The sequence below is a fragment of the Lissotriton vulgaris genome, chromosome 2_1 (genome assembly GCF_964263255.1).
Source record: "Lissotriton vulgaris chromosome 2_1, aLisVul1.2, whole genome shotgun sequence".
NCBI lineage: Eukaryota > Metazoa > Chordata > Amphibia > Caudata > Salamandridae > Lissotriton > Lissotriton vulgaris.
In genome coordinates this window covers 1031447753-1031472907 of record NC_141687.1, presented here as the reverse complement: position 1 = coordinate 1031472907, position 25155 = coordinate 1031447753, and the positions used below count along the sequence as shown (strand labels likewise).

Below are 25155 nucleotides of genomic sequence, written 5' to 3'. Positions count from 1 at the left end.
AATCTCCACAGTAACACATGGTGCCGAGTGCAAATGGGGAGCGACAAGGGCTTGTCTAAGATAATACGCACGTCTAACGGCCTTAAACAAGGGTGTCTTTTAGCTCCAATTTTATTTTCTTTGTATTTAAGCGACCTCCCATCTCAATTGCAACAAGGGTTATGTACGCCTCCGAAGATCGCCAATCAACGCATACACGTACTGTTATATGCGGACGACATCGTCATGTTTGATTTAACGCCTTTCGGACTTCAACGCCTTTTAGATATTCTACATAACTACTCTAGAGAAAATTATCTAATCCCCAATACAAACAAAACTAAAGTGGTCGCATTCTCAAGAAAGAAAAAAGGCGTCAAGTACTGTTGGAAACTGGGTGGAGAGAGGTTAGAGCAGGTTGAGGAATATACCTACCTAGGCAGGATTTTTTCTCACAACATGAGCAACATCAAACAAATTAACCATCTAAAAAGGAAATGTGACTTACACGCCGGGGCTATGTCGCGACTGTACTTGGCTACTGGAAACAGACATTTTTCTGTACTTTTAAAAGTTTACAGAGCAAAGATCCCACCGGTTCTGTCGTACGCCTCTGAGTATATTCCCTTAAATCAATGGACATATATGGATTTAAAAGAGGGTAAAATACTAAAGAAAATACTGAAAGTCTCCACTTCTACACCAGTGCAGGCACTAAGACTTGAATTTTCAATCACCAGTGCATATGCTACCGCCATAGCAAATATCATCAGGTGGACATATAAACTTCTTCACTCTAAAGAAGGTACTTTGCGATGCCTGTTAAAGATTGAGACATTTGATAAAGATACCTCACATTTTATCTTTAACAGAAATATGACAGCGACACTTCAACTGGCAAAAATCAGCTCAGAAATTCTGTTATCCTGGACACCAGCACAACTCAAACTTTTTTTTTTTAAACTTTACTCCCAAATTAAGCTATGAGCTTGACCACTTACACTGCACTAATTTATCTGTGTATAAATCTTATGCTAATTCCCTGGAATATAAGCACGAACAGCCTTACTTAGACTATTCTCTGACACATGGTGCAAGGAGGTCAATTACGATGTTGCGTTTGGGTATACTACCTTTGTTATCCTTTACCTCCACTTGGAGACCAGTCAGTTCTCCGTTATGTTCTCTTTGCCAGGGGGGTAATCAGGATCTTGAGCATCTCTTATTTATTTGCCCAAACGTCAAAATTGTAAATGCACGGCTAACATGTCTTGATCCCATCTATCGGACATGTAGGATTGTCACTGCCAAAGAACTGCTATTAATATGCAAAAGGCCGCCTAACGAATTTGTCTGCTACAAAATTTATAAATTTTTAAAAGTTTCATTGAAAATGTATTGAATTGTATAAAAACTGTGTGAATTTTTTTTAAATTTGTGGTCCTCAAAAGAGTACCAAAACAAATAAAAATACTTTGACTTTGACTTTGGGTTGGACCATTGATTCAGTTTTGTTACGCTCTTGATCAATAAGCAATAACCCAGGAGCACATCAAGTTATAACTACCTTCATTTAATGCAGTTAAAACCAGAGGCTGTGCACGAGCACATATCCATGATTTGTTCAAGTTCTTGATCAAACGCACGTGGCACACCATACATCTACCCTGTCCTATGAAGAAATCTCAAATCTAACCGACCTAAGGGACGAGACTTTCCCTTTTGCCAATGAAGAAGCGAGTCGCATATCTGCCTTGATACAGGAAGAAACCACCAGTTCCTTAACCACGAGAAATAAAGAACAGAACATCAGACAACTCTTATACCTGTCAAAAAGAAAATTAATCAAAGATTGCACACAAGTACACTCATAAAATATCATCGCGTACAATGCATTCCGCTGGGACGGAGGATTCCACTGAAGCCGTCCATATGCAAAAACGTTCAAAAGTTTAAAGATCGCTGGTACGCGATCCTAAATAAATGTTCATTGGACCTCATTCTTTTAATCATTGAGGAACTTTCAAATATCCTTGAGGAACTCTCGAAAGAAATAATTACTGTGAAGAGTGAACTAGCAGACATGATGACCACAGAGAAATTAAACAAAACACTAGAAGACATCAACACCCAACTGTCGAAATATTTGCAGGAAGTCAATGAGCATAAAATCCGTAAATTTCGAAGTGATACGGTGGACTATAAACTAGGGGAAGTTTATAGTTGGGCAGACGAATACGCCAAAAGAAGACAAAATCGACCTTACTCGCAACATACAGAGACATCATCCTCCGAAAGCAACGTCCCTAACACATTCAGTCAATCAAGAAAAACAACCATTCCACCACAAATCGATTCTCAAACAACAGAAACTTCAGACGCTCCTTTTTAGAGGTAGGCCAACCGGAAAAAGGCGACCCAGGAGATCAAAAAGAAAAGGAAAAAGAACATCCGAACACTCGAAGTACCACTACAACGGGGAAGAAGGACAAAACGAAGAAGCCAACAAAAGAAGTGTCGTAATTAACATCTCTTAACACCACTTCACTACCCTAGAATTACAAACCTTACAGAAAGGCACCTCAGACATCCCCACTCACAATACCAATTATTTGGAATTAGAGATAAGTTTGTTCAAACTGATGAGAAACATGAGATTACGACACTTCTTTGAAAATGTTTCTGAATTTCGATCAAGGAGTGAGACAGATTTACAACGTGAATTACGTTCTAAAAGTTCATACATGCCAGCAATCAGCCACAAGAGTTTGGATATTTTTGAAAACTTAGTCAAGCATGACCTCATGAAAATTAACTATTCAAAAAAAATTCAAACAGCAATTTGACGAGCGAAGAAAGATGTCATAAAGAAAAAAGCAAACAATCCCTCAATTATTTGTCAAAGAGCAGATAAAGGTGGAGCCCTGGTCATCATGGATTCATCACACTACACGTCAGAAGTAGAAAAACAAAACATATTAATGACCAACAAATCTACGCAAAATTGGATGGGAACCTCACTGAACAATTTTCCAAGATTTTCCAAGGGCACATGGCCAGCGGCTTTCTTAGCACTGCCTGAATAACCCTTGACTTGTCAGTCCATGATTACAATTGTCAATTAAGCATTCTTTTGACTACATAGCATTTTATTTATTTATTTTTTCATTCTACTTTTTGTCTTGCTAAGTGCCTAGTACATTTATCAGACTTTGAACAAGATTGTATGATTTGATTACCAAGTTAATCTCACATTTCATGAATGGTATCATGGTTTCTTCTGTACTTCATGGCATTTTTGTTTAACTTTACAGTGATCCCTGATGAAGGGCACCCGCCCAAAATAAAACTGATTGGATTAAAAACATCGACTTCTGTTTTTTTCAAAAGATTATACAAACTTTAAACCCTCTTTTTTTATAGAGAGCTAAAGATTATGCACAGGGAGATTCAACCCAATGCGGGTTGGACCATTGATTCAGAATTCTGCACCTGGGGCGGATTGGGAGGGTGATGCAGTCCATAGGACTGCCATTTTGAATTAGGCTACATGTGTAGTCCAACTATAGCCCAAACATACATAAGGGATGCATTTGGGCTCCCTGCCACCAATTTAGGTTCAGGTGACCTGGTGGCTGGTGGAAGGGAGTGTTTTGGTGATAATTGTGGTGTTTAGTGCTTTGTGGTTTTGCTGGTCGAGGCAGTTTATTGTGCTAGTGCAGCATATTAATACGCTTGGCTTATAATGGCAAGTGACGCTTGTGTGGAGGAGGCAAAGCGGCTGCTGCAAGAGGGTGGGAGGCTCGACCTTGTGGTTGGAGGAGAGGCCACGGTGTCTGCAGCCCGTCCAGCACAGTAAGTGTCGGCAGGGTAGCTGCGCAATCGTGGCCTGCGTACCACCACAAAAGTGGCACGTAGCGGCGGGCAGAGATGATGGGGTAAGTGGGAGGGTCCTCTCTGTGTGCCTATGAGCGCATCCTCGAAGCGTGGTGAGGCAGGGAGCAGAGCTGGCCAGCGTAGGCCAGGCTGCAGCACTTGTGCAAGGGGTGGTTCAGGAGGCGGGTGGTCAGTGCTTGGAAACATCAGAGACATGAGGCCCAGGCATCAGCTTTTCCATGGCTACTGCACTGATGGTGCTTGATGCCGAAAAGAGAAGCCGCCTGACAGGCACTCTGCATGTCTGTGCGCCGCTAGAGAGAAGACTGGGCAGAAGTGGGCGGCATCAGTGGGCCGTCTGCTAGATATGCAGTGCGAGGGGTTAGGGGGAAATAACTGAGCGGCTTCAGCTGAGCAGCTCACAATCCAAATTGAGGAGAAAGGAGAGTGGCAAGGGGAGAAAGGTTGGGGGAGGGGGCTGGGTGCTGTGGCCAATATGAAGGAAGCCACTTCTTGGTCAGCAGTTGGAGGGGGGCAGGCCACCAGCTGGGTTAATAAAGGAAGGGAGGGGTGAGGGTGACAGGGAAGTAGAGAGGTCATCTAGCCCTGAGAGGGATATAGCTGACTGGGGGACTAGATATTTTTGACCACTGGTAGAAGGATATGAGGGGAGAGGGGGGACATGGTTGCGCAATTGGATGTGTATCTAGAAAAAGGTGGGTCCTTGCAGTGGGCTAAGGAGGGGCCACAGTCCCAGGACCTGAAGGGGGTTTTTGGGGAGGGAGAAGGTGTCCCAGGGAAGAGGAAGGGGAAGGCCACATGGTCAAGTCAGGGTCCTGCGTCCGCTGTGGCTAAGTTAGTGTTACCTCTCGGTCTATTTGCACAGTGTGTTCCACGACAGACTCTGAGGCGGGGATGTGACTCCCTAGGCACTAACCCTCTACTCCCGCCAGGTGCACTGAATGTTTGTGTTGAAACTTGAATGAGTGCTTTATTTTTAAGCTATCCTGTTTTAGGTTTAAATCTATAATAACTGGTAAAACCCTACTGAAAAGGAAATAGCCCTCACCAGTGTAAACATATAAACACTGAAAAAACACCTACAGGACCACAAACTAAATGCCATTCAAAGAAAGTAAAAGGAGAGTGAAGGAGTTATTTGTAATTCTTCCTGAAGGGGCCAACACAATGTAACTTTGGTATACAAGGTAGCAGCAAGAAAGACTAAGCTACCATTATTCTGCTTGAGTATTGTTGTTTAGGGAAGTCACTAAAATATTGTCTCTCCTTTCTTTTGCTTTTTTTCAGTTGTGTGGTCTTTGGTCTGAAGATGCAGGGTTTAGAAGCATGTTTTAGGTCTATTTAATTATTTTAGAAACTGTAGAGAATCAGGAAATATCAAAATGATATTTGATATTTTAGCTATGTTTGAACATTTCACTGATAAAATGACTGGTTTCATAAGAATCTTTCCTAATATATATCATCACATTTACCCACAGACAGAGAATGGGTGAAACCCTTTGATACACAGCCCCTTTTTTTCTAGCAAGTCAGTATTGATAGAAGGTGAATTGGTAAAAATCCCAGGCTTTAAACAGTCAACACAAGGTGTAGTGGCAGGTAAATGCGCAAAAAGTGCTGTCATGAAGCATCTGGAATAGTGGTGAAAACACTTTGGAAAATAAGGAACACAATGTCACTTGGAATGCAGCTGCAAAAAGTTTTTACCAAGCCCAACAAAGATTGGAGTGATATTGTTTGTATTTGCAGTATTTCAGCTACGTATATGAAAACGTTGAGGGATGATCTGTCAAAATCGATAACTGAGCTGAAGTACTTCTGTATAAGAGTTCCTTGCCACTTGCTAGATAGTATGCTGAAAGCATCTTTACAATCTTCAGAGTTAATGAAGAATGTTATTGACTTTGCAGTCCAATCTGGTGCACTGTTTTGTTATGCGCTGGGAATAAAACAAAATATTTCTTATTTTATGCTTTGTGTGGCATCAAAGTAAGACTCATCCCAACTGTGTCATTTGGCCAGTGGTTTTCAGTCCTAGAGGCCGTGGAAGCTATATTTTACAGAATTTTTGCTTAGCGATGATTCGGTCGCATATTGATTGTGACGTGAAAAAAGTACACTCTACTGAATTCCTAGATTTTTGCAGGAAAACATGACTGCTGCAGTGGACATAATAAAAAAACTTGAGTTTGAAAACACCCTTGTCTACGAAGTGTTCAGCGTAGTTGGTAGTAGATGTGAAACATTTCCTTGGTAGTAGGCTGGATGACACTTTTATTGACTTTGGCACTGCAACATGTTCCATGTTAGAATGCTTGCCACTTGGTAAGCAAAGAAACGTTCAGGAGCAATTCAGGAAATTTTATTTTACAATACATGAGAAATGGCGAGCAATGATTTATAGAAATGTCCCTCCAACAACCATGGCATTTGAAGTCAATGAAGCCTCGCTGTGGTACTCGTGCTACGCAAACAAAAGACGGATGGAATGTGGAATAAATAAATCATTTACCCCAGTCAAGAAATCTGGGTTAAATCCGTTGTTCTTTTGCTCACCATGCCACCCCAGTTTAGACCCAGCCATATGCAAATCAGTCTTGACCCTATGCCTCATGGGAACAGTCCAAACCGAACTGCCAAGCCAGGTCCTCCCTGGACTGAAAACAAGCAAGTATTACCCTTCATCAGCCAGGCTAGCTTGAATCCAGTGGCACAGTGAGCAAGGGACCGACGTCTGAGCATACCCATCCCACTTAGGATGAAAAGTGTTACGGAAACAAATGATGGACAGAATGCTGAATAAATCATACATTCAACCCCAGTCAAGAAATATGGGTTAAATCCATCATTTTATTGCTCACCATGCCACCCCAGTTTAGACTCAGCTATATGCAAATCAGTCTTGACCCTGTGACTCATGGGACCAGTCCAGACCGAATTGCCAAGCCAGGTCCTCCCTGGACCGGAAACAAGCATTCTCGGACCGGTTTCTGGGTATTACCCTTCATCAGCCAGGCTAGCTTGAATCCAGTGGCACAGTGAGCAAGGGATCCATGTCTGGGCATACCCTTCCCACTTAGGGTAAAAAGTGCTACACTGTGGTACTCTTCACAAGTTCTAGATCCCTCCATAAAGAGGAATTTTCTCTGGACTTTGAAAAGTACTGCTTCATTTTTTACAGCTTCAATAACTCTGAGGACATATGCACCCAGTTCAATGCAGAACCTGCCCCAGAGAATCGCAATCTTCAGGTGCACCAGTATTGGTATGGATAGCTATATCACTGGCCAGAGTTAGCAAATTGTGTACTGGCTTTTTTGGTGTTGCCTACCTCAAGTGCCAATGTTGAGAGGGCCTTTTCACAGATAAAAGTATACATGGGAAGCAAAGAGCGAGCGTACATGACCAAAGACTCACTGAAGAAGTATTGTATGGTGTACTACAATAAGTTCGATTTGTAAAACTGTATTTGGACCTCATCTACACTGTATATACACTGTCTATATACTGTGCACTATCATTGCAGAAAACAAGCAATAACAAAAGCATAACTTTCCATAAACACTGGAGAAATTCGGTTTCGGTTGTTTTTAATGGCGCGAAAATGTGCAACCACTGATAACCACTGTTTTGTTTAAGGTATTGAAATCACTGGAAAACACTGGAAAACCCCCACCAGAATTAACCAAAAATAGAAATTGAAAACTGGAAAGCCTATTTATTTTCCTTACCTTTCTGTTGTTTGTATGCCTCGGTCCGATCTGTGTTTCTGGATTGTGCTAAATCCCAACATTACTACCATGTCAGGATCACGTGGGACTGGGGGCGGTCTATTTAATGCACATCTCTCATTGCCACTGTACTTGGCTTTTTGTTCCTCCAATCGGGAGAAGGATCTTTACAAAGCCAACCCTGAATTATTGAATTTCCTTATGTTTCGTGGCATTCCTGCTATGTTCCCTGATGTTCTCTGACTCGTGCCGCTGGCACCAATGTTGCTCTTTATTTTTTAGGGACCTTCAAGACTGTTGTCTCGCACTCAGGAAACCCACATCTGAAACAGAAGAAGTTCCTACCTCGTATTTTGGTTTGGATTAACTCCTTGATACCTACTGGCAGGATTTGGTCAGCAATGGCCATATGTTTCATTTCCTTTATTGTTTGGTTAGTGCACTGTTCTATAGGTATGTAGGTTTAGCTTCCGTAGGTTTTGCTATTTTTATCCCTTGTTTTCTGGAATTTCTGAATTTTCCCTTGGCTATATTTGCCCCTGTGCTGTTCTCCTGGATATTTTTGAGACTGTGCATTGAATCATTTGTTCTTTTATTCCGATTGTGGAAAGTAAAACAAGACTGTGGTTTGTTCTGGTTATTTTGTGAAGTTGATTTCTATGAAACCCAATAGGAATGCCTGTGGGCAATCTTTCTTTCCTTTTCTGGTGGATCTGGGAAATAGATGCTTGCTTTGACTTGTTGCATGCCTGTTTATGATTCCTTGAGTGGTGTTTTGTGGGGAGGTCATCGCTGGGGCTGAGGCCTCTTATTACTTACCTGGTGTCCTTGTGATTGTGTGTTTTAGCAGATGGATTTCTCAGACCAGTGCTCAAAGAGTAGGCCATGCTGTACTCTGGATGCAAGCCTTTACCCAATATTCTTTCCTCTTTTCCCCTTGAGACAAACCTCCCATGCTATTTATTCTGTGTGGAAGGTTAGTCTGGAAATGAGAGGTAGGGCTATCTCCGTTTCTGTGGCTCCTGGCTTACAGGCGAGTGGGACCGCAACTGTTGGAAAGGAGCGTTAAGGATGACAACGGAGATGAGGAGCTATAGGAGGATGAGGATTTTATTGAGGTTCATATGCAGCAGCCATTGGTAGGGGGCACAGGGGAAGGCGACAGTGTAGATTGTATGGGGCAGAAAAGGGGCCTCCAGGAGGCAGTGCAGAACAGGGGGGTGTGAAGGAGATGTCAGGGCAGGTGCAGGGTACCAGCACACCACTCCTGACGTCTTATTTACAGGTGCAGGAGTGGTGCAGATTTCCGGACTCAGTAGAGTTGGGGGTCGCTCGTCAACATCAAAGAGAAGTGAGGGCAGGGCCCATCGCAATTTACCCTACATTGCCAGGGGATCCCTATGTTGCCAGCCACTGAAGGTCCAGGGCGACCTTGTTGGCCTCACCAGCTGGTAGGTCTTGGACAGACTGTGGCACGCTTTTGGCGATGGGCAGGTAAGTAGCATTGGCGAAGCGGCAGGGACAGGTTAATTCAGCCCCCATGGGTGGACTACGGTGGTGACTTCTAAGTTGGTACCCAAGCATGATAGGAGTGCGTGGTCCAGTTGGGGTGATAAGGAGGTCCCAAAACAGAATTGGACTATGAGGAGGATAGTCTGGAAGAAGGTGACGTGTGGAATGAGGGGCAAGAGTGGGTTGGCGGTGTTTAACTATTGAAGTGTCAAGTTTGTTACAGGTTACCACGGATTGGCCGGCTAAGTTGGCAGAACCGGAAAGGCCCCTTGCGAGGTGGACTGCAACAGCACGGACACCTATCTTGGAGCAAGATAAGGCTAAGGACAAAATAGTGGCAAAAAAAGATGGTTTCCACAGGCGTGAATGCGAGTGGCATGGTGGGAGGGGAGGAGAAGAGGGATTTAAATTTATCGCAGCACACCATAGGGGCCACAAAGATGGGTAAGACTATTCTTACAGCAAGTGGCCTGCTGATTGTATATTGCCCCTTTCAGGGCCGTCCCACTCTGGGCGTTGTGGGGGTGGCAGCAAAGACACAGCCAGGGTCAGGAAGCACCTGCTGGTATTTCAACAAGGAAATGTGCTCTCAGGATTACTGCAAATTTTGTCATGAGTGCTCAAAATGCGGGGGACGGCACACCCTTGTTAACTGTTTTGGAGCAGGTAGTGGTTACCAGGGTCAGGGAGCAGGGCTGTGGCAGCAGTATGGGGGAGGCCAAGGAGGGCATCAGCAGCAATTCTCAGGTCCCTGAGGCGGGAGGGGGCCCCGGGGGTTCTGGTGCAAAAGGCTCATACTCTGGTTAACCTCAATAGTTTGGAGTATTGCGGCAGAGAACAGATAACTTGCACTAAGCCAAAGAGCATAGACAGGCAGTGAAGGAAAAATTGGAGAAGGAGGTCTCTGAGGGTAGGATGGCGGAACCCTTTCATGATTGGCCAATGGATTACCTGATCCTTTCACCAACTGGAGTGGTGCCCAAGAAGGAGTAGGGTCAATTCCATTTTAAACAGCATCTGTCCCGGCCAGAGGGAAGGTCAGTGCATGATTTCATTGCAGAGGATGTAGCATTAGTGTCCTACTCCTCAGTAGATGCCGCCATGTCACTGGTGCTGACAGTGGGCATTGATGGAAAAGCGTGATGTGAAGTCAGCTTTTTGCCTGTTTCCAGTGCACCCTGAGGATTTTCAGCTCTTGGGCATACACTTTGAAAGCAACTGGGGAGAGGAGTTGGCCTAACGGCTAGGGCGGTTGACCTCGAATCTGGGGAACCAGGTTCGAGTCTCGGCAATGACGCTGAACATCCTGTGATTCTCGGCAAATCACTTAATCTCCCCGTGCCTAACAAAAATGAATGTGTCCTCATGTAACGCAACTGGTGCTATATAAAGCCCTCTGATACCCGATACCTTCGGGTCATGTTTGTGCGATATAAAACTTAGTAAAAACAAACAACAACAAATAAATGGTATGTGGACAAAGCATTACCAATGGGATGCTCCAAACCATGCACCCGGTTTGAATGCTTCAGCCTGTTTTTGCATTGGATGTTTACACGGCAGATGGGCCATCAGCTGGTAACCCACTCCTTGGACACCCGGATTGGCGGACTGCCAGGCTACCCTGGTAAGGTTCCAAGAGGTCATGGGTGACGTAGGGGTGCTGTGGTGCCGGAAAAAGAGTGGGTCCGCAACTAGAGTTATCGCTCCTGGGCATTGAGATTGATTCTAAAGCAATGGAGGCAAGGTTGCCGCAGGATTTTAACTGGGATGTCCAGACTTTCTCAGATGCAGCTGGGGGGCTTGGTTTCGGACTGTATTGGCAAGGCAGATGGCATGCATAGCCCTGGCCTGAGCCATGGAGCAAAGGGGACAGGAGCATAGCCTTCTTGGAATTTGTTACCTTTATTGGTAGCAGTTACACTGTGGGGCACAAAGCTAGCACACAGGAAGGTGCTTTTTTGAGTGGACAATATGCCAGTGGTGGGGGTAGTGAAATGACAGTCCGCCAGGGGCGCGCAGATACTGAAGCTGCTGCAGATGTTTGTGTTGATTTGCTTGTGCTATGACATTTCTTTCAGGTCACAGCACGGGCCCAGAGTGGACAATGACATTGCGGATACTTTGCCTCATTTACAGTGGGGGAGATTCCGTGCATTAGCCAAGGACGCAGAGACTTGATGTCCATGCTGGAGAAGTTGTGGTCTGCAGACAACGCTGGATGGTACAACAGGTGGGGAGGTCCCTAGCAGAATCGACAAGGATAACATGTGTCTAGGCATGAAAGGGATTCTTAGCATTTGGGGCAGACCTATGGGGGGGAAGTCTGATTGCAGGCGGAAGATGCAATTCAATATATCTTGGACCTAATAAACTGGGGCTTATCTCGGGTTACCATTGCAGTAAAATTAGCTGGAATTGTATATATTTGAAAGTTGTTGTGGAGCTGTTGAGGGGATACCCTCCAATGGCGAGTAAACAAGGCAGGAGGACGCTGGAGGGCTGGGGCGAGAGTGGGACCAGGTGGAACAGTTTTGCAGGCCGTTATCTTGGAATTTACTTTGCAAAGTTTTGCCCCAGTTGCCAGAAGTGTGCAAAAACACATCGGAGACTTGCTTGTTCTCCACACTAATGGTGTGGATGTTTTTTGAGGCTTTTAGGGTGTCTGAATTGCTGGGAAGTAGGGGCGTGGGGGATCTAAGGTCAGAAGACATTTCCAGGAGGGCATGAGGTTTGGAGATATGGCTTTGTCTCTCCAAAACCAATCAACGGGTTTAAAGAGCTCGGTCACCTCTTCATCTGCTCTCTGTGAAGATCTAGCCATTTATTTTCAGGAGAAAATCCAGACAATTTATAGTTCCTTCTCGCAGGCAGAGAAGATAGACAACTGCCCCTGTGTTTCCCAACCAGTGAGTCATTGGTCAGAATTCGGACCGCTCATCTTGAATACTTCAATCGCTGATCTAAATAGTATAAGTTCAGGCTCACCTCAGGCCAGATTTTTTAAACCACTGCTCACGGTCCTCAATCCTGTCCTTAATGCTAATTGGAATTCATCTCTGAGATTAGGTTCCGTTCCTTCACCCTGGAAGACAGCATATGTGAGACCAATCCTAAAAAAAGAAGATACTGATCCCACCATCCTCAAAAATTATAGGCCAATTTCTCTTCTCCCCATACCGGCAAAAATCCTGGAGAAAGAGGTCCAGAGACAGTTAACAGCCCACCTCGAGTCCAATGCCCTCCTTCACGATTCACAGTCAGGCTTTAGGGCTGGCTATAGCACCGAGACAGCTCTGCTGGAGGTGGCAGAGACTGTGCGTGCAACAGTTGATCAGGGAAATTGCATGATGCTGGTGCTATTATAAATCTCCGCAGCCTTTGATACGGTCTCCCACCGGATATTGATCAAAAGGTTGGAAAGGATGGGTGTAGTGGGCACTGTGCTTGCTTGGTTCAAATCATTCCTTGAAGACAGGCATCAGTTAATCTCCTTCCATCCCCACATTTCATCGGCAAAAGCTCTTACATGTGGTGTGCCCCAAGGGTCAGCCACCGCAGTCTAAGGAGGAGTGTTTTAGGAACCTGATTTCCTGCCTATACACTTTTTAATCCTTTACACATTTTAATCCTGACCTTGAAACCTATAAATAAAGGGTTAACAGGTATCCATGAGCCAGTTTTAATGAGCACTATCTAACTGCACTTTTGTCTATCACTCATCCAGTCTTAAGGGTAACACTTATTGTTGTGATCACTGTTAGTCACATTTGTGTTTGTCCCTGTCTATGTGTTTTGTGTTCCCCCTCCCTATGCTCCACCCCTTGCGTGGCAACGCGGGGGCGTTTTGTAAGCAGACTCGATGATGAAGCATGTCACACATATTTGTGTGTGAGTCGGGGCAGTTTTTCAAAACATATATTTGTGCCACAACTTATCTCTTCATCTTTATCGGGCTTACACTGTACATTGCAACACATAATACCATACAGCAATAGACCCCACCACAGCATATCATATTTACCCAGCAAACTTATACCTTAGACATGCAATACCATCAAATGCATAAGACACCATTCAAAAGCACATAACACTGTAACTCTTAAAATCACCTCATTTTATACCTGACCATAAGACATCAAAGCATCTAAGACACACCACACAAAACTACACCCTCTCATCATAGGAAGACATGTCACTATCCCAAATCACATCATCCTACTTAACAAAACAACCACATCACACTATTCTACGGCATATACCACCTAATACCAAACAATATAACACAATAACGCACGATACCAAACTACCCCAAATCACACTTCATCAAAGCGAACTCCACATCATACCATACTGCACCACATAACATTACACCACCTCATATAACACCAGATAGTACAACAACATCATGCACACAACATCGTGCCACACAAAGCCACAGCATATCATCTCAAAGAATCCAACATACCAGCCACATCACACCATCTTACTAAAATCACAACATCCAGCAATACATCATACTATTCAGTGGCACTTCAACCATAAAACGCTAGGTTACTGGACTGGCTTCCAGTTCTCACCAAACCCTCCCACCACACAAAGCTGTAAACAGATACCTGGAAGATGAGAGCAAGAAAAACAGAACTGATAACTTACGCAAGTTTGCCAATGGAAAGCGGAGTTGTTATCCATTAGTAAATTAATTTCAGAGTATGTCAGGATAAACTTTTAGTCTCCTTCTTGTGCAGCCTGTGGAATTTTTAAATCAAGAGTGACTAAGGGTCTGGGTGGAAGCATGCTTGGAACTCCGCATTTCACCTACGTCCCTGTGGCTTCACAGAATCAGTGCGCAAATCCGAGTTTTCGTCTTTACCTTGTACTTTAATGGAAATAAATACATGGATTTGCCATATTGTTACTTTTTCTTAGTCTATCGAATGTCCCGGTGCCTGGAAACAGCTAGGCAGTAAGCTAGGTGCAGGGTAAATATAAAGCGGAAATACTCCGCATTTAACTGCATACTGTTGTGAATATCCATGGAGGGGGAAAGGGTTAAAGGACCTGCACGTGCCTCAGCCCAAGTAAACAGAGGCAGGCAAAGGGTGGGAGCTGCTGGTGGTGGTGGTGGGAGGGAGGGGGATCATAGTGCAAGGTTCTGGCTCTCCGCCGTATACCAAGAAACCCACAGCTGCTTTCGTGTTAGGGGGGGGGATTCCTAACACGAGGAGGGAGAGGGGAAAATAACAACTAGCTGGTCGTCCCCGGGGGTCACCATGCTGTAGTATACTTGGATCCCTGCCAACTCGAGCGTGCCATGCGACGCCCGCAGCAGCTCCAGGCAGCCCTGCTGCAACTCTGGGCTTTCCTGCTGCGTGCTAGAGGTAATCTGTTGCAGATCCATGCTGCCCTGTTGAACGATCACATTGCCAGGCGGGCCTGGTGCAGCAAATCCGGACTATCCTGTTGTGAACCCCGCTGCAAGATTAAGATTCTCTGCTGCATGTCCATCATGCACTGCTGTATTTCCAGGATTCCCTGTTGCACATACGGATTACCCTGGGTCCATGAGTTATCTGCCTCTTCGCATGCGGGCATCAGCACCAGAGTCACAGTGGGGACGGTACTCGTGCCCTGTACACCTTCCTTGTTGATACTGTTGTGACAGGTGATTAAATGCAGGGCGAGACTCATGTTATAGGCCCAATGTTGTGAAGATCCTCCCCTGAGAAAATAAAACAAGCATTGGCCCCGCGGCAGTAAAGACGCACGGCCATGAAAGCGATGTGCATTAAAAAAAAAAACGCATGCCTCGCGCGGCAGCAGGGGGAGGGTGCCTGCGCGATTCCCTTGTGGGAGCACGGGACCATATGGTGCCGCGCGCTCCCGCAAGAAAATCACCAAGATGTGCACACTTTGCATTGCAAGCAATGCAACGCGTGCACGTTTTTGCCCCCAAAGCTGTGGCGATGCCTACAGGTCTCTCTCCTATGCAATGCATGCGCGCTGAGTAGGCAAGACCTAAAAAGGACCTGTTGCTGAAAAAGGATAATTGGGATGGTTGTTTTGTATTGTTCGGTGGAATGAGTTTTTGCCACGCAGGACTTAGAGAGGGGTGAGCAAGCCTATGACGATAGACGGGGCAAGGAGGAAACTGAATAGGGAGATGACACACTTTTGTAGGGGGATTGGTTTTGGGTGGATTTGCCATTCGACATAAAATTTGAAGCCATAGAGTTTTTCACGGGAGACAGGGTGCATCTGTCTCTGACAGACATGGTATCTGTATTTGTTGGAACTTACAGAAGTGTTGGCCAGAACCATGCATACTAGACGTTAAGGGCTCACGTTAGTAACACACTTAAGGGTTGGGCTGCAGAATAGGAGACAGGTTCCCAACCCCCTTTTCTGGGTGGCGGGGGACTGAAAAGTTTGCCAGGAGGTAGCTCAGGTTTAGTTTAACCATCTGCAAGGGGAGGTTATGCAGGTTGTTCACAGGCTCATACATACAGTCATGGGATGTAGGGGAAATAGACAGCTGGAAATGTTGAAATTCACTACATTCCAATGAGTTAGCTGTGTAGTGGGTATATTGGGGGGGGGGGGTTGCCGGGGAGGGATAGGAGTTAGGTCATTTGACATGTAGCAAGATTTTTGTTTTGTAAGGCAATTGGTCAGGACATTTTTGTGATGTGCACCTGTTACAATAAAGCTGCCTTTTTCGCACAGCAAGTGGTCAGTTTTCTGTGCAGCACCCCTCTCTCCCAACATTGTATGTTTTACATAAACTATTTTACTCTGGGCGTTAGACGGAGAGTTGTAATTAAATGGTGCTCCAAGCAAGTCAAAATTCAACATTTGATAGTGAATAACATTTTAGAAAGTATCTCTCATTGTTTAATGTACTAGATGAAGTGCATCTCCTTGCCACATCAGTTGGCCCTTTATTGCCACCTAATTACTGTGGTCTCTTAATTCTGAAATATGGAAATGTACTTCTAAGCTAAAACTTCTCCCAAGTAAACCTGGAAAATTTCAGATATGGTACAACCTCAAATAAAACTCTACGGTAATAGAAGAAGGTTTGAGGGGAGGCTCTGTCTAATGATGTTCATGTGAGTAGGTTGTCTCGGAAGTAAACCTACCTTTTGACTACCATGCTGTGTAATCAGAGAAGCCAACACAGAGGCAAGCCCCTGAGTTGTTCGAAGTTTAGAGGCAATGGGGAAGGACCAGATGTGAAGGCCACAGGGCACTGAAACACAAAAGCCACCTGTTAAAGGACCCATTGAAACATGCTTTAATTAGAGTAGTCCACAGAAAAAGTGGGGATGTCAGAATTGTAGAAATATCCTGTCTTGGCCACAGCTGTGTACAAAGACCATGGAAGCGCCAAAGGTGCCTCGCTGTTATAAGGCTTCAAGGGTAACTAGGATAAAAGCCTACACTGAAGCAGCTGGATCCACATCAGCAGAAGCCTGATGCAGGGTTTTAAAAAGTTCTTATACATGAAGCTCAATGCAAGACTGCTAATGTAACAAGGTGGCAGCTTGTTGGTAGGGTGTTACAAAAATCTGAACAGATAGGGGCTATACTTGTACTATTTTGGCTCCGGAGTGAACAAAATCAGCACAAATGCAGCAATATTTTGTGTGTTTGCTTACCACCAAACCCCCGGATTTCAAGTGGAGAGACTTATTGAATAGTACTGGGCGGGCAACCATTAGAAAAGGCTTTGGCTTTCTTGAGATTACTTGAGCCCATCATCATGCATTATGAACGCTGGATTTGGCAGTGCTTGGGACCCTTTCTTAGCTGCAAGATGGATTTATGAAGTGCATTATGAGCAGGCCTAGTAATTCTTACACAAGAAGGAGACTTGTGTGTGTACACTATTAATGATGCTATTAGTGGTGGACATGGGCATCAAGAAAAGGAAAAATCCTAGGAGCGACCTCTGACCCTGCCTTCAGGTTAGGTCGCCCCCACGCCGCTGCCGCCTGCTCCCTGGTCTCCTTGCCGATTTTTGCCGATTTTCCCGCCGCTGCCTCCCTGCGGCACGCCCCCCTGACGCACCTCGCTCCCCCATTCGCCGCCCCACTCCCGCCACCCAGCTGACCCTCCCTCCCGTCAGCACTCTTAAGGGGCTCGCACAGCAGCGCAGGGAGCGACCTCTGACCCAGCCTTCAGGTTAGGTCGCCCCCACGCCGCTGCCACCTGCTCCCTGGTCTCCTTGCCGATTTTTGCCGTTTTTCCCGCCGCTGCCTTTCCTGCAGCCCCGCCCCCCTGACGCACCTCGCCCCCCATTCGCCGCCCCGCTCCCGCCACCCAGCTGACCCTCCCTCCCGTCAACACGCCTATGCAGACCACGAAGTGACCGCGCAGCGGACGCGCACAGCGGGCGTGCCGCTGGCACGCCAAAGGCAAGCCCGTCTGCGCCCGTCCGTGCCTGGACCGCGCCCAGCGCCAGGACCCCTGGCCCTCGACGAGGCCAGCCCACCCAACGGGCTTACGATGCCGCCGCCTTCCACGCACTCAATGATGGCCGGAACCCCGCCTGCTACCGAGCCACCCCGAAACGCACCCACGGACCCTTCACCTGCCAAGCCTGCAAATACACCTGCCTCCGAACCTGCACCGCACCCGTCAAGCCGAGCACTAGCAACAATCACCTCAAGTGCATCCTGCTCAACACCCGCTCCATCCACAGGCCCGCCGTCGAACTCTGGAACCTTCTCGACACAACAGCGCCGGACGTCGCCTTCCTCACAGAAACCTGAATGAACACCTCCTCTGCCCCCGATATCGCCATAGCCATCCCGGATGGCTACAAGATCACCCGGAGGGACCGCGTCAAACAAACCGGAGGAGGCATCGCCATTGTCCCCAGAAACACCATCCGCATCACGACTCCGACGACACCCTCACCACCGCCGAGCACCTTCACTTCCAGATACACACCGACCCCAAGATCACCCTCAGAGGCACTCTCATCTACAAACCCCCGGGACCACGCACACAATTCAGCGAAGCCATTGCAGACTTCGTGAGTCCGCACGCCCTCACCTCCTCAGACTACATCCTCCTAGGGGACCTCAACTTCCACGTGGAGAACAACAATGACTGCAACATCGCCGCCCAGCAGGACAACCTCGCCAACCTTGGACTCAAGCAACTGGTGAACACCCCCACCCACTACGCCGGCCACACGCTCGACCCCATCTTCTCCTCCAGCAAGCACATCTCCTTCAGCCACTCCACCGGACTACACTGGACAGATCACAGCTGCGTCCACTTCAACTTCAAGAGAACCACGATCCACCACCCGCAACAGGTTCTCCGCAGAAGCTGGAGCAAGATCACCGCCGACCAGCTCACCACTTCTCTCAGCCAGAACCCTCCCAACAACACGACAGACCCCAACGAAGCAGCCCGCAACCTCACACAGTGGCTCACCAACTGCGCCAATGACCTTGCACACTGAAGAACCCTCCCAGCAGACCCGGCAGCAAGAAAACTTTGTGGTTCACCAATGACCTCAAAAACTCCAAGAAAACCTGCCACACCCTCGAAAAAGCCTGGCGCCGCAACCAGACAACAGAAAACATGACAGTCCTCAAGAAAGCAAGCCGCAAACACCACCAGCTGATCCACACCACCAAGAGGACAACAATCAAAGAAGGACTGGACAACAACACCCACAACAGCAAGGAACTCTTCAGCCTCGTTAAAGAGCTCTCCAACCCCAGCGCCTGCAACAACGACATCACACCCTCGCAAGACCTCTGCGACTCACTCGCCTTGTTCTTTCATCGCAAGATCGCCGACATACACAACAGCGCAGACCACGCACCCAACCACTGAACCAGCGCCCCCCACCAGCACCCTCTGCACCTCGGTCAGCACTGATGACACCACCCGCATGATGAACACCATCCACTCCGGCTCCCCAACCGACCCCTGTCCACACTGCATCTTCAACAAAGCCAACTCCATTATCGCACCCCAACTCCGGGACATCATTAACAGCTCCATCGCATCTGCCACCTTCCCGGAGAGCTGTAAACACGCCGAGCTCAGCGCCCTCCTGAAGAAACCCACCGCGGACCCCACGGACCTTAAGAACTTCTGCCCCATCTCGCTCCTCCCTTTTCCTGCCAAGGTCATCGAGAAGACCATCAACAAACAACTCTCCGCCTTCCTCGAGACTAACGGATCCCTCGACCTCTCGCAGTCGGCTTCCGAGCAAACCACAGCACCGAGACCTCATCACAGCCACCGATGACATCAGGTCCCTGCTCAACAACGGAGAAACAGCTGCCCTCATCCTCCTAGACCTCTCAGCAGCCTTCGACACCGTATGCCACCGCACCCTGATACAGCGCCTCAGAAACACCGGAATCCAAGGAACGGCCCTGGAGTGGATCATCTCGTTCCTCGCCGGAAGAACCCAGAGAGTCCGCCTCCCCCCTTCCGATTCGCGGCCACCAAAGTCATCTGCGGCGTTCCTCAAGGATCCTCACTCAGCCCCACCCTCTTCAACGTCTACATGAGCCCTCTCGCAGCCATCGCACGCCAACACAACCTAAGCATCATCTCCTACGCTGACGACACCTAGCTGATCCTCTCCCTCACCAACGACCCCGCCACCGCCAAAGCCAGCCTCCAGGAAGGAATGAAAGACGTCGCGGAATGGATGAAGCTCAGCTGCCTGAAACTGAACTTAGACAAGATGGAAGTCCTCATCCTGGGACCAACCCCCTCTGCCTGGAACGACTCCTGGTGGCCCTCTGCGCTGGGCGCCACACCCAAGCCCCCGGACCATGCACGCAACCTGGGCATCATCCTGGACTCATCCCTCACGATGACCAAGCAAGTCAACGCCGTCTCGTCATCCTGTTTCAACACTCTACGCATGCTCCGAAAGATCTTCCGGTGGACCCCCACCGAAACCAGGAAGACGGTCACCCAGGCCCTCGTCACCAGCCGACTGGACTACGGGAACACCCTCTACGCTGGAGCCACGGCCAAACTCCTTAAGAGACTCCAGCGCATACAGAACACTTCTGCACGACTCATCCTGGACATCCCTTGTCACAGCCACATCTCTGCCCATCTGAAAGACCTGCACTGGCTCCCCGTCAGCAAGAGGATCACGTTCAGACTCCTCACCCACGCACACAAGGCTCTCCACGACATGGGCCCCAAATACCTCAACAACCGCCTCACATTCTACACTCCCACCGCCAGCTCCGTTCCGCCAGCCTCGCCCTCGCCACCGTCCTACGAATTCGCAAATCCACCGTCGGAGGAAGATCCTTCTCCTACCTGGCGGCCAAGACATGGAAGTCCCTCCCCACCCACCTACGTCTGACCAACGACCATCTCTCCTTCAGGAAACAACTCAAGACCTGGATGTCCGAGCAGTAACGACTCCACCCCCCACCCCTCCCTCCCAGCGCCTTGAGACCCTAGCGGGTGAGTAGCGCGCTTTATAATTTTTATTTTAATTTTATTTTATTTTATTTGATGATTAGGAACTGAGTTTCTCATGGTCTGTTTTGTGGGTCTGCTATAGAGGCCATTGCCCTTCTTTTGAGTGCAGTTGCATTTTTTATTGATGAAGTCATCAGTTCGATTGATGTTTATTAGGAAAAGCCCTGGGCGCTTCCCTTAGTCCTTCCACTCCCATCTTCACCCCACACAACAACTATTTACTTTCAGGTGCACTAAATAAGATACTATGTAGTTTATGTGTTGCTCTCCAATTTCAGTTGTGATCCATTTTATCACTGTAACCATGAAATCAACTAAAATGTGAGACAGAAATCCACTCTAATCCTTTCCTTCATCTTAGGAAATGTGGAACCCTGCTTTAGGCGAATAAAATGGCAGCCAGTGGCAGTGCTAGTGAAAACCTGGAGTCTTGGATCCTGTCAATTACTAACAATGTCAGTAATCAAAAATGGAAAATACACAATGGAGATATTTGGTGAGCAATCATATCAATACTAAATAGAACTACATTATGCACACCTATCATTGCTTCTTTGTACAAATGAAAAGGGGTCTTAATATGCATTGTCCAAGAAAGTTTTTTCAAAAGTATAATCCACGTTTTCTTCCTTCAAATTTTTCCATAACAGTTCTTAAAAGTAAAATGGAGTTCCCAACCTGCTCGAGGGCATGGTCTGGACTGAACTGCTCCTCCACCTGCGACACTTGAGAGGAATGGTACCGCTGTTGTAACATCCGGTGCTTCAAATCCTCTCTCAGCTGCCAGATGGGATCTACGGATCCGGTCTTGTGCGTTTCTCGGTCTTCTGCTAACTGTCGATCTAGTGCCAGAAAAAGTAAAAAATGCTACTACAAAGACTAACAGGTACTCAAGACTGTGGGTTAACACAGGACCATGCAGCTCTTGCGCGCAGAGGGTCCCACCCTCCAGGGGCCCCCGTTCAGCCTAAGATCTGTGCATTTCTGTGAGGCATTTCTCAGGGGACACTCACTACATTTTGAAGGGGCAGCTGGGCTTCATTTTACACTATCCCACTGATACAAGAACACAATTGCCATTCTGTGCGTTTTCGAATTTATAAATTGTAACAATGATCAAGGTTAGACATCAGATGAGTGAATGCTTACCAAAGTGTCCCATGTCCAGAAGGAATTTGCAATCGAATATTTCTTCATCTAAAAAGGTTTGTAATTCGGATTCTGCTTTAAGTCTGAAAGAGAAAATAAGAGCATTTTCAGTGAAAGCATTTAAACGATTGCAAAAAACTTTTTTATTGACGCAGTTAATTCACAGAAGCACACGATGCACATGCATGTAAGTCTTACCAATGGAGCTACAATGTTTAATAGTTGCTTTACTCGTGAAGGAAATTCCACACAGCCAGTAGCGGCTCCTTCGCTAAGGCAGAGGAGCGCCGCTGCACTGCCTTGATGCAGCAAACGAAAGGAAAAAATAAAATGATAATATCTAATATTATTATTTTGACCTCCTGCTGCTGCAGCTTGCATGAGGGGGTGGGGGAAGGCTGCAGAGCAGGGGAGGAAGGTACAACCCTCCTAAGTGCGCGATGACTGTTTGGCCAGCCCTCTCGGGCCGACCAAAACAGTCATGCGCACTTTTCAGTGTTCTACATGCAGGTTGCATTACAACTTGGGTGGAGAACATGCCCACCCCTCCAGCCTCTGGCTGAGCGCTGTGTCATGGCGCTCAGACCAATCACAACGCTGCTTAGCAGCGTTGTGATTGGCTGCGGGGAGCATGGGAGCCCTGGCACTTCCTGTTTCTCCCTAGAAGGAAAGGAGGCAGCGGCCAGCCAGCTGGCTGGCCGTGAGGTAAGTGATTTTATTTTTTTAACCCGAAACCCCTCACCCCTTCCTCCCCACCCGCCCAACTGCGGGTGAGAGGTAGTAGCCGCAACTGCACACAACTCGGTCACCTGAGAACCTTATGTTGAAGGGCTCTGCAAATCTCCTCAGCAGAGGTCCATCTAACTTTTTGGAATGGGGGAGCCATGACATTCACCATGTAAACATTTTAAAGACATAGGGTCAGATGTAGGTAAATAGTATTTACCGATTCTACAATACCGAATTTTACCGATTCAGTATTTTAGAATCGGTAAATGCTATGTAGCAAAAAATTTGGTAAAAATTACAGAATTGGTAAGATTCGGTATTTACCGAATCAGTATTTACCGATTCCGGAATTGCCATTCATTCCTATGGGCCTGGAAGCCCATAGGAATGAATGGCAATTATTCGGTAAAATGAGGGACACATTCAAGGGTGCCAGGGTGTCACTTTGACACCCTGTTGCACCCCTGAATCGTGCATGTGTGCAGATGTGGCACACATACATGCCCTAAGGGCATGTATGCCTGCCACATGGCACTGTTGCAAATGCACTGATTTGCATTTTCAAAGGTATTCCTTATTTACCACCAACTTATAATTGGTGGTAAATAACGAATCCTAAAATGGGAAAAGCACTAATTTGGGTGCTCCCTACATTGCAAATTCGGTAATTTACCGATTCGGTATTTTAAGGAATCGGTTATTTACCTATTCCTTAAAATACTGAATCGGTAAATTACCGAATTTGCAATTTAGGCCACCTACATCCCAAATGCCCAATACCGGTCGGTAACGGCCAAAATCCGGTCACTTCGGCCGTTACCGACCGGTATTGGGCCACCTACATCTGGCCCTCTATGTGTCTTTGCTAGTGAATGCCTCTTCAAACGTTCTACGAAGTTGCCCAGGCAGCTTGTACAAATCATTTTTTCCAAGAATATGTAATTTAAAGCTGAGAGGATGGCTCAGTGAGTTAAACACTTCCAATAGTGATCCGCAGGTCATGAGTTTGAATCCTGGCAAAACCAAATAAGACTTTCAACCTTTCAAAGTCGGCAAATTAAGCACCACTAAATAGGGTGATAGCTGTTATTCACAGTACTTACAAACAACATAAGTACCATATAAAGTGCCATATAAGTTCCATATAAAAATAAGTGAATATTGTATGATATATTGCTTATTCTGCAGTAACAAATCACAATATTGGGTATTCTGCCGGGGGTATAGTCGCAAGCTGGGAATTAATAGTGAAGAACAAGGGAGTGAGTGGGGCTAATGAGGCTGAAGAGACTGGTGCTCATGATGTAACCACATTTTATCCAGATGCAGCACCTTCTTCAACTCTAGAAGGCAATTACTCTAAAGGTTAATGGGCTAGTCGAAGAGTTCTGTAAGTAATAAGCAGATTTCAGGTTCAAATCTAAGTAGGACAAATTCAGCATCACACACACGCACACACAATGGGGACAACAACCTTTTAAAATTAACACTCATGTTCAGAAAGTGTGTTATTATTTGGAGAAGGGGGTAACCTTACTGATATAATAAACAAACCCTGGTTAGGCCTCAATACAGTTGTAAGAGAAACTTTGCTTATCCTATTCTGTGGCAGAAGCTGTAGGCAATTCCCCGCATAAAAATGCCTGTAAAGTACAAGCGATAACAACACTTTTAAGTCAATAAAACAATAAAGTAGAAATCTCAAATCATTATAGAAGACTGATTGAATAAACTAAAAGACTTTTCAAAATTGGATAAGGGGAGCAAGAGATATGAATTTTGAAAGTTTTAAGGCAAATATCGAAAATATAGCACAACATAGCTATGAAAAATATCCGTTTGCGGTTAACTGTTGGACCTATGTGTGATTTCAGGCTGACCTCAATCAGCAGGGGTAGGGTAAACTAAGCAGATCACACTGCTCAAAAGGTTTACCTTTACATATAACCTAATTTTTTTAACTCTTTAAGCAAGGGTCCGGGCAAAGTTAAAGTCGATTAGGGTTTCTCGAAGTCAGATATGGCATTATTGATCTTATTGTGAAGCTATTAGATTTGGCAGAAAAGCTCCAAGCAGAAAAAGTAAGATTCCATTCCGCCAAAGTTACATCACTTCCCAGGGTACATTTCTCACATCACCCAACTCCAAGGTTTTTTGTCATTATATTTAGTCACTTTTTTGGTTCTCAAAATCCACCATAGGGCCGAGGTTAGAAGCTGTAGCCAGGTATGGCTCTATAAGGTCGGATACCTTTACTGCAAGATCCCTCTGAGCTTCTTTTCACATGGCAAAATGCAGATAGCAGGCCAGTCCTGTGTTTTTTGCTGACTGAGGAATCTTCATCTCCTAGTCCTGGTCCTCTGCTGGTGGAAAAAATTACTAAACCCCTCTTTTCTTCAACTGCTGGTCAAGTTGTGCCTGGTCACTCCTTTAGTAGGAATCAGAAATTCTTGAGTTTTCTTCATCCAGTAATCAGGCAGAATTTCCTTTCTTTAAGATGTTTTCAAAGTGTTCTGAGGAGGTGGTAGGGAGTTCTCAGTTTTACCCTGCAGATCTAGCCGCTAATTAGTGAATTCCCTACACCTATTCCAGACTATTTTTCTTGCAAACTGCACATCTACTTTTTCAGTGCTTCCTCTTTTGGTGTACTGCAAACTTTGGA

General features: G+C 46.3%; 1 protein-coding gene across 1 annotated transcript in view; it reads right to left on the bottom strand.

The window, feature by feature from the left end:
- CCDC148 (coiled-coil domain containing 148) overlaps positions 1–25155 on the bottom strand; it is a 1056272-nt gene that overhangs the window by 663144 nt on the left and 367973 nt on the right. Inside the window, exons 5-6 of the mRNA XM_086956667.1 lie at positions 21765–21847; positions 21294–21457 (exon numbers count right to left, since the gene is read on the bottom strand). Of these exons, the coding sequence (XP_086812793.1) occupies positions 21294–21457; positions 21765–21847 (247 nt within the window). The remainder of the gene's footprint in view (positions 1–21293; positions 21458–21764; positions 21848–25155) is intronic.